General features: G+C 41.8%; 1 protein-coding gene across 1 annotated transcript in view; it reads right to left on the bottom strand.

Annotated features, from left to right (window-relative positions):
- The window catches only part of LOC104957116 (ryanodine receptor 2-like), an 88,987-nt gene extending 80,001 nt beyond the window's left edge, over positions 1-8,986 (bottom strand). Inside the window, exon 1 of the mRNA XM_010784730.1 lies at positions 8,948-8,986. Coding sequence (XP_010783032.1) covers positions 8,948-8,986 — 39 coding nt within the window. The remainder of the gene's footprint in view (positions 1-8,947) is intronic.
- Positions 8,987-9,880: the final 894 nt, after the last annotated feature.

The raw sequence follows: 9,880 nt of genomic DNA, 5'->3' as shown, positions 1-9,880 counted from the left end.
GGGTGGAGGTTGAACCGGGAGCCAGGAGTGACAGCCACGCCCACACAAACAACACAGACAGGGGGAAACAAACAAACACAAAGGAGACGGCTGGAGCAGTACAGCCACCACAGCGTTACCTAATGCAACTCCACACTACGTCTTACGGTGCCGTGTACCGCAGGGAAGAGAGAGAGAGAGCAGCGAAGGGGGGGAGAGAGAAGTAATACGGTTTCCTGATAAAGCTGTGGAGAGTATTTGTTGCAGGGAGGTGGATGCACAACGCACCCAGGAACGAACGCTAGCTCCGGTCCTTTTTACTGTGGACTCGATGTCCTGACAGGCTGGTATTTGTGCAACCTGCACAAACACAATACTGCACCATGATTACAAATGGTGAAATACAATGTAAAACTACCGAAAAATACCAGCTCACTAAAACACAACCGCTCAACTCAACGCAACTATTAACTATACCCGCGGTCAGAGAGTGGAGATGTTTACCCTTTGTGATGTAATATGACGCGTTTGACGTATGACCTTAAAAAAAAGCCGTTTTTAAGAGCAGAGCTCAAAATTGCTCCTTTCCCTGTGAATTCCTGCCCTTATGTCTCGTAAAACATATCAAATCCTACATTCACTTTTTTAATTGTAATTTTCAAGCAAGTTTAAGCATAAATGTAGAAAAAAAAAAAACCTGCAAGATGCTCTTTAACTTCAGCTGAGTTTTGATGACTTTAAAGTCCTACAAAATGCTTCAAGATAAAAGAGGGTCCAGAAAGCTGAGTTTTCCTTTGCTTCAAACACACAAATATAGCAGCTCTGCATTCCATTTTAGGTTTACATGTTCCGTCCAAGAGAAACCTGCAGCTCCCTCCTCTCTGTCTCTCTCTGCTTCATGTCTCATGCAGCAGGCCAGCAGTCCCGTCTCCTCTTCCTCCTCTTCCTCCCTCTGTCTGTCTCTCGTCTCCCAAAGCTGCCCGGCCCTCCGTCACTTCAGCTCTGTCATCTCCCATGCCGTGCAGATGTTTCATCCTCTCTACTCCATCTGCCCCTCCTCTTCCTCCTCTTCTTCCTCCTCTTCCACTCAGCCTCCTTGTCGTCCAATAACTCCTCTCTGGGTTTTTAAGCCCACGCTGAGGACAGGACTGACAGGTACCACTTCAGGATGAAGAGCGCTCCTCCTCAGAGCTGTCTCAGAATGACCTGTTCATAACGACCCCCAGTTTATTTACACATGCTACCAGCAACATCTATTCATTATTTATACTCTTATTGGCTTTATTGTTAGTAGAAGTGACTTACTGTTTTTTGGTTATACTTGTAGTGTAAATTCTACCTTGGGTTGTTTACAGCTCTGGAATAACACCGTTGCTTTAGGGGAGCCCGGGGGTGAATGCAACTGCTGGTGTGCAGGACTATACTAACAATGAAATTAACATTCAGTGAATATTCAGCCTTGGATAAAAACCTTATACATACATTGTCTACTGTTGCAATATTTGTTCCTCTGTGGTTGAGGAGATGTGTGTTGTCTCCAGGGCTGTTGCTCACTTTGGGAATAAACACGACATCACTTTGGCATTATGAAGCTGCAGAGTTTATTCATGGAGAAACGTAAACATGTGTTTGAGAAATTCTCTGCTTTTCCTTCCTGCTCTGATCTCATCACCTGTGGGCTCTTAGCTCTCCGTACTCACAACTTTGGTTAATACTTCAAATTTAAATAGAACATTTTAAGTGTTGTTGGTGCTTTTTGCTGTAAAGACAAAGATTAAACCTCCAACAACTAGTTTGTATACATTTCTGTAAATTCATTAACATTGTAAGTGAACTTGGAGCTGGTCTTCACATCTGCTCCATTCTGTCAATGTGTAATCTTTACCAACTCGTGAAGCACTGCAGTCATGGTCCGTGATCTAACGCTTCAAAAATACAGCATAACGCCTCCAGCGTCATTTTTGGACATTTGATTACTTGCAAAGAATCTAGTTTTTATGTTGTTATATTGTCTTGTCTCTTCTGAAAGATGTCTGTTATCAGTGTTAGTCTTATCTTTCAGAAGCTTGAGCTAATTTGTTCCTTTCACAGGCCATAAACTGTTTATTTAGTCGCTATTAAAAGGTCAACACACGCTTTTATTCTCAGGTTTCCGGATGATTCCCCAGTGTTGTGCCTCTTGGTAATAAGCTTCATTATGCCCCCACTAAAGGTGCTCTGCAGAAGGCTTTATTGATAGGGGCCTAATGTAGAAACATGATGAGAACAGTGTTGAAGTTGAACAAAGACACTCCGAGTTGTGAGTATGAGAAGAGACAGTGCTGGGGGAAATTACATTATTCTCAATTGTTTTATTATTCCATGATGGACACTATTATTTAGTGTGAATGCTGTGCGCCAAATGATACTTCTTCCACATACTTTCATCTACAGAAACCATTCAAATATTAAAATGTTCAGCTCCTTCAGGACATGTGTGCGATGACTTTTCTTGTTTATGACTTTTATACTTTTTGAAATATTCAGCTTTTCAAACGCTTTTTTTAACATGTAACTCAATGGGAGGAACCTTCAAATCCTCTTTTAGCTACACCGTGCGCCAAATGCTTCTCCTTCCACATGCTTTCAGCTAGAGACTTCATTCACACTTTAAAACGGTCAAAAGACCTTTAAAATGAGCTATAACACTTGTTCTTCAGATTTTTTATATCTTTTACACTTTTTGGAGCTTGGTAAAGAGGCCTTCTTCAGATTTTAACATTAGTGTGTATTGTGCAGCTCGTTAAGGCTTAGAGTGTGTGATGTCAAACCTAGGAGAGCTTGAAATTTGCCTTCATTTCTTTTTTTAAACCTGCCATAACTCCCAAACCCTACGGTCCTTGGACATCATTTTTCATGAAAAACTTGGAAAACCTCTCCTACGTTGAAAAAGGCTCACCTTTCACAGCACATCTCCATGGAAACCTTTGATTTCTGGGCTCACGTAAACAGGTGTTTGATAATGTTGTCACCATGGAAACCTTTGATCTCTGGGCTCACGTAAGCAGGTGTTTGATAACATCGTCACCATGGTAACCTTTGATCTCTGGGCTTACACACACGGGTGTTTCATAACGTCGTCACCTCAAACACAAACAAACAGACTGGACTTTAACAGACTGTCTCAGCCTAATATTTTCTGTCTGATGGAGACTTCATACAGACTTCAACATGTTCCACATATTTTATACATTATCGGTGACGTTTGGTTTTAGTTCAAAAGTTTGGAGTTCAAATATTCTGCTGCTTTTCAAAGCGTTTTTACTTTCTNTTTGATATAATAAATTAAGCATTAGTTAAGCATGTCAGCCTGCAGCCCCACTTTTAACTCTGTCTCTCTCTAACTCATTGCAGATCTATGGGAGCACTATTAGTGCTCCCATAGATCTGCAATGAGTTAGAGAGAGACAGAGTTAAAAGTGGGGCTGCAGGCTGACATGCTTAACTAATGCTTAATTTATTATATCAAAACAATGCCTGTCTATCTAGCATAAAATCCCAATAAACTGCTAGCAACTGTAAAACACTAGTGCTAGCTAATGTTTTGCAAAATATTAAAAGTGAGGCTTTTACAGTAGACCTAACGTTAGTCTAGTAGCCTCACTTCTAATATCTTGCTAAACATTTGCTAGATACATGTTGGCTAGCTAATGAGCTTCAATTATCAACCTGAAAAACTGCGAGGCTCCACTCGCAGCCCCCCCTCCGCACCACTCCGCTGCGGGACGCTGCACGCACCCCCAACTCTGACTGACTTCCCGCGTCCCTGTGTAACTGGGAAACTGATAGAATTGGATCATAAGATCGTGGTGTTTTTGCAACTTCAGCATAGGGGTTTTCGGATGTTTATTGAACTTCGGCTTTCAACTGATTTACCTTCGAAACACATGTATGGCTCTGCCGCTCAGCGCTGCTGCATGCCTCTGTCTGTGTCTGCGTTCTTCGCACCTGCCTGTAATCTGAGGAGGTCCCGCCTCTCTGACTGGCTCCCGCCCGGAAAATCTTCAGTGTTAATTGACACTTCAGTAATAGCCTATCAGATAGCGCTGTGGGCGGGACATTGCTCGTGTACAGAGAGTGGTGACTGCAGCCAGAGAAAGGGCCGCATCAGAGCCAAAGTTTTATCGGCAATTTCATAAAAAAAAGGCCGATACCGATAATCGGTCAAATGCGGAATATAGGCCCCGATAATCGGCCTGGCCGATTATTGGTCGACCCTTATCAGTTAGACGCCCAAACACGAAATATCAAGAGCAGGCACAGGATGAGACTGTGTATCTTGGCAATATTTTTGAGAAAGCTAATCTGATAGTTGAATACGCTACTCCCCCCTCGGTGGTGCAATAAGAGTATTATCTGAGCGCTTATTACTTCAACGCTTGTTAAAGCTCGCCTCCACCACCGCACAGAGATCATGCCTGGTACAATATTTAGAAAGAATAAAAGACAGAGAAGGGGAGAAATGGGTGCTGCAGATAATGCCTCTATACTTGATCGTCTTATTCCATGCTTTAGGGCAGTGTTATCATTTTCTCTGTTAAGGGTTTTAATCTCTAACCATGGTGGTGAGCAAAGAGACGTGGAATGTATGTCTTTAGTGGTTACTTGTACATCAATGCTTTAAATTCTCTAAAGGGGACACATGAAAGCAAACAGAAATCACGAATTGATGAAAGTAAACAACAGCTCCCAGCCACACACAAAACAAAGGTATATTTGAGCAGTTTTGCTAATAAAAAGTCTGCTATGCTTTAGTATGTCAATCACAAAGGTACATTTTGGCCTATGTACTTGATTGATTGGTTGATTTACTCCAGTCATTGATCCCAAAACTAGACTTAAAACAGTGTTACTGAGGTTGCTTAACTAATAAAAGATCAATTTGCTAATGGAAAAGTTTCCATAAAGCAGTCATTCATTGATTAGCAAGTCTGCCCACAATGCTCTACAAACATACAATGCTGTTTTTAGTAAACTTTTCTGAAACGCAGGAGCTCTGACCTTTCTGCTACATGATACTACACTGGGGCTGGTGTTTTGTAGTGTCCTACATAAAAGATACACTTATTTCTCTTGACATGGTCCTAATTGATCCAAGGCATTATCCACAGCCAAAACACAACACAACACAACATGCTCTCTGGGTACTTGACACTGTTAAACCTAATACCCTAATACCCTAACACACACACACACACACTCTCAAACACACTCACAGATACAGTAGTAGAGCAGGCGGAGAGGTGGCGTGCAGATAAGGCCGACTCATTAGAGCAGAGCACTAAAGCACTCAATGCTAGCCTGGAAAATCCACTTAGCAGAGATGGGACCTGACGGAGGGGGACTGTAGAAGAAGAAATGGAGCGTGGTCTGCACTCCAGGCTGCACAGATATTCCTGAAAGTCACGTGACAGCATTGATCCTCAAATGCAAGTGTCTTTCTGTCTTAGCGTGAATGTTCAGTCACATTTTTTGCAGTGACAGATGCTCGCTCTGTGCCACCATGCGGCCCCCCAAGCCCCCAACCGCGCTGCATTTCAGTCAGCGCTCTCTGCTGCCACTGATCATTGCTTGGTGTGAACATCTAAGACGGTGTGGGGGATCCTGCCGTGTGTGTCACCACTCTCATGACCTCTGCTGTTGCCTCATCTCTGCAGTTTCTTAACTTCCTCTTAGATAGAAAGCTAGCAGACTAACACGTTGTAAGATTAGCTTGAGGGCAGTCTGGCATCATGGTGCAACACACTAATGTAGCAATTCAAATGCATAATCCAGGTGCAAAGAAGATACATGTTCTTACCTTATCAATTAGGGTTGCACAATTCATCTAAATGTTAAGGAAATCGCAGTTAGCACAATATTTGTTAAAAGCGAAATAATATTCTGAAATAATAATGTTTCAAAAAAGGTAAATCTGTCAAATATCGTGAATCAAACCGCAATGAGTGATTTTTGTTATATTAAACACTTAAAGGAACATGTGCACTGTGCAGCTGTGTTATCAAGGACACTAGAAGTATCCGATAGGGATATTGATTGAATGGGGAGCAAAATAAACCTTGATCGAGACACCCTTAGCTATGACAAAGGGCCTAAACATAGTCACTAAGCAGTCACCCAGCACTCACTGATCTATAAGCCAGAATTGACCAAAATGTGGACAGCATCAGTCAACCAGCAGACAGAAAGTCCTGCAGTCACTCAGAGAGCTTGCAGCCGGTTGTAATCCCAAACAGTCACTCGGTCACTTTCCCGAGCCTGATCAATAGACAGAGGAAGTGTTGAATGAATGGACCGCGGCCATCGCCTCATTGTCCGCAACGAACTCGAGCTGCAAACAAGCCAATGTCTTGTTCCCACAGCATCACTGTAACGGCCCGTCCACACAGCGGCGTGCGTTGAAGCTTGCCGGCGGGCGTGTCTGAAACTCGACCAACAATCAATCACATGAATCTCCCGCCCCTGACACACAAGCAGCGGTTTGATTGGCTAGAGCTTGTGCTGGCATACGATTCGATTGGCTGACGCTTCTGCCAAGGCTTCAAAAGTTGAACATTGCTCAACTTTTGCAGCGAGCCACGCCACGTCGCTTCCCACAATGCAGTTCGGCGAAAAGTGACCCCATTCAAAGTGAATGGTGAAGCTTTCAACGCACGCCGCTGTGTGGACGGGCCGTAAGAGTCAAGGACAACGTGCACATCGGTTCTGTTACTTCAAACCCACTTCTGAAACTCAATCTGGATAACAACTGAAAGATCAACGAACAGAAAGCACAAGAAAGCCTGCAGCTGCAAATTAAAGTGACACATGTGTTTGTGTTAGATATGTATAAGAAGCTTTCGTAAGCCTTGTGAGTGCGTGCGTGCCATGGCCCATGCAGCCATTCACATGGATGGAAGTGAGACAGAGAAAAAAAGCTCTTCAGTTTTTACTGAGAAGCAATGTTGACCGCAAGTCAAGTGGAAAGCATGAGGAAGTGAAAGAAAGAGGGGGAGGGAGTGCATAAGATAGTATCAGGGATGAAATGTAGAATGATAGTAGGTAGGAATGAAAGATTTGAAGATAAGTGACTGAATTAACAGCTGAGAAAGGAAGGGAGGAATAAACAGTGTAGTTATTTGGAGATAATATGAGTAGGACTTAGAAAAGACTCTCCCTAACGTCAGGGTGTTATGCTACTAATGTACTCTACACTGCATTCTTCCACACGGAAACATCTTTGTACAGATTCTCAAAAGGGATTGTTTATTGACTTGAATTCTCAACGTCGCTCCACATAAAACAGACTCTAACCTCCTGATCTCTCGCCTGTGAGGATATATTGACCATGAGCTAAAAAGGGAACACAACAGCTATAAATCAGATTAGAAATAGAAGAAAAGGGGCAGCAGCAGGGCAGGACAAATCATGTCTTGAAAAGAGAGGACGTTTGAGTTTAGTCAGCAACAAAAATATTTCTTGATACTTGATATCGTCTGGATGTTTACGGTGTATACTGGTGGAAAAGAAGACAACACCATAATAACAAACATGGTGAACATTTATGACAAGTTGTGGTTTTCCAGCAAGATGTCCATCCACATTGTCACCGAAGAAAACACTTCTACTGCCTGTTTAATGCTCCTTAACAAAACAAATGCCATTGTAATCGGTCTGCCACAGGAAATCCATATCAATCAATGATTCATCAACACATCAGTCAATCTGCACCCCCTCCCTCCGTGACTCACTCCTGCATGGTGACAACACAGTGACTCAAATTCAACCTCTGGCTCGTTCTGTAACAAAGAGACGTACATTTGTGTGAAATCGTCTTTAACTTTCACATCCACTTTTGATTTTTGGTTTAATGTCCCGTGTTTTTTGTCCTGGGTAACGTTATGTCCTTAAGAACCACTAAGGTTTCTCTACAGACTTACATGGATGAATGGATATAAAAAGGAAACACTTAAAGAAATGGTGACCTCTGTTTGGGTCATCAGGTTTTACTGACCGCTGTAAATCCTTCACTCAAGTTGTTTTTCTGTTCTTTCAACAGAAGCATAAGACCTCCAACATCCAAAAAAGCCCTGGTGTAGGTGCTTGAGTTTAAAATATTCCAAAAGCATTTAATGTCAAGAATGTGTTTGCATTTGATGCTGCCTCTCGCTGCCTTGTTCCATCGTGTGTTTGGTATAGATGAAGACATTCCTAAAAGGTGAAACTGAACTAAATATAGCAACGTTTGTGTAATGAGCATACGCTGAATTGAAGAGTGGTTCATAATCATTTGAAATTCCATTTGATATTATCAGAGGTGGAAAAAAGTACTCAGATCTTGTACTTAAGTAAAAGTTGAGGTACCAGAGAGTAGGAGTAAGTAAAAAGACAATCAAAATGTTACTCAAGTAAAAGTGGTGGCATCAAAATGTACCATGAGTAGAAGTACTCATTATGCAGATTGGCCCATTTTAGAATAATACATATTATATGTTTTGATTATAATTATGAATGTTGTCAAAGCTGGTAAAGGTGCAGCTAGTTTTAATGACTTGTATACTGCTGCTTGTGACTTTACTCCAAGTCTGATTTAAGTGTTGATTATATTTCCCATCCTTAATCCAAATCTGCAAAGTAACTAAAAGTATCAACACATGTAGTGGAGAAAAAGTACACCTTTTACCTCTGAATTGTAGTAGAGTAGCAAAGTAGTTTATATGACAAAGTAGCAAAACATTGAAATACTCAAGTAAAGTACAAGTCTGTGAGTGACAAAATAATGTCCAAATATGGGATAAATAAAGTATATATATATACATATATAAATCACCTTTATATGATTGAGCTTGGGCTTTGCTGTTGACATGTACACGACAAAAACATAATACATGGATAAAGTAGCAAAGAAGTCATCAAAAATACATTTCTCTGACCCTTTTGAACCACTTACCATATCATAGACGTTGAGGATGATCGGCTCGTTGGCCATCACTGGCATCAGGCTGTTTTCAGGCTGTTTTCTCCCCTGACGTCCCTTCCTCTCTGCGGGTCTTCCTCCTCCGCACACCCCCTACTCCTTCCTCCCGAGATACAAACTCTCGCCCTTCCCAAAATAGACCTCACTCCCTCACCCTGATCCCTGGCACTTTCACGACAGATTATCAGCTCGATATTTCAATTTCACAACCCGGTGTAGAAAAGCTTGAGGAGGGTATTTTTTTGTACCGTCCAACATCTGACTGGCTTTGTCCAGATGACAGCTGCTCGTCTTGTCACTGACTTGCTAAAAAGCTACCGAGGTCGAGGTGAAAAAGCGGACTTTAAAGGGGGAATAATGTCTTCCAGGAGGCGCATTAGCACGGAAAAATCTTAAATTCATTTTTCCTAAACGAAATACTCAGCAAAATGACATGATGCTGAGGTATTAAAGTGTATTTCCTCTCGCTACTCCCTTATTAGCTAGCTAACGGTAGCGCTGGAGCTGGTCGGCAGGATGCTATGCGACTGCTGCTGGGAGAGAAAACTGAACAGTGAGAGTGGGCGAGGAGCAGAGCGGTAAAAATTAATCCACGCTCGATTATTAAACCTTGGTGCATTGAGCATTGTGGGTAATGTAGTTCTTGGATTAAAGAAAACCCCTGTACAAAAATTAACTATGTAGACACAAGTTTCTGGACACACTTGTGACTGTATTAAATTGTACTGACTTGGGCTTTAGTCAGTGATGGAAAGATAAGATTTACTTATGTACAAATGTACTTACCTTTTCAGTTCAAAGTACTTGTGAAAAAGAGCCTTTAAAAATGTTTTTCTTATTAAATACATTGACAACAACACAACTATACATTTAAATAGAAATAATTGATTGATTTGGAAATTAATT

Source organism: Notothenia coriiceps, unplaced genomic scaffold, assembly GCF_000735185.1.
Source record: "Notothenia coriiceps isolate Sejong01 unplaced genomic scaffold, NC01 NC01_scaffold00026424, whole genome shotgun sequence".
Taxonomy (NCBI): Eukaryota; Metazoa; Chordata; class Actinopteri; order Perciformes; family Nototheniidae; genus Notothenia; species Notothenia coriiceps.
This window is presented reverse-complemented; position numbering and strand designations above follow the sequence as displayed.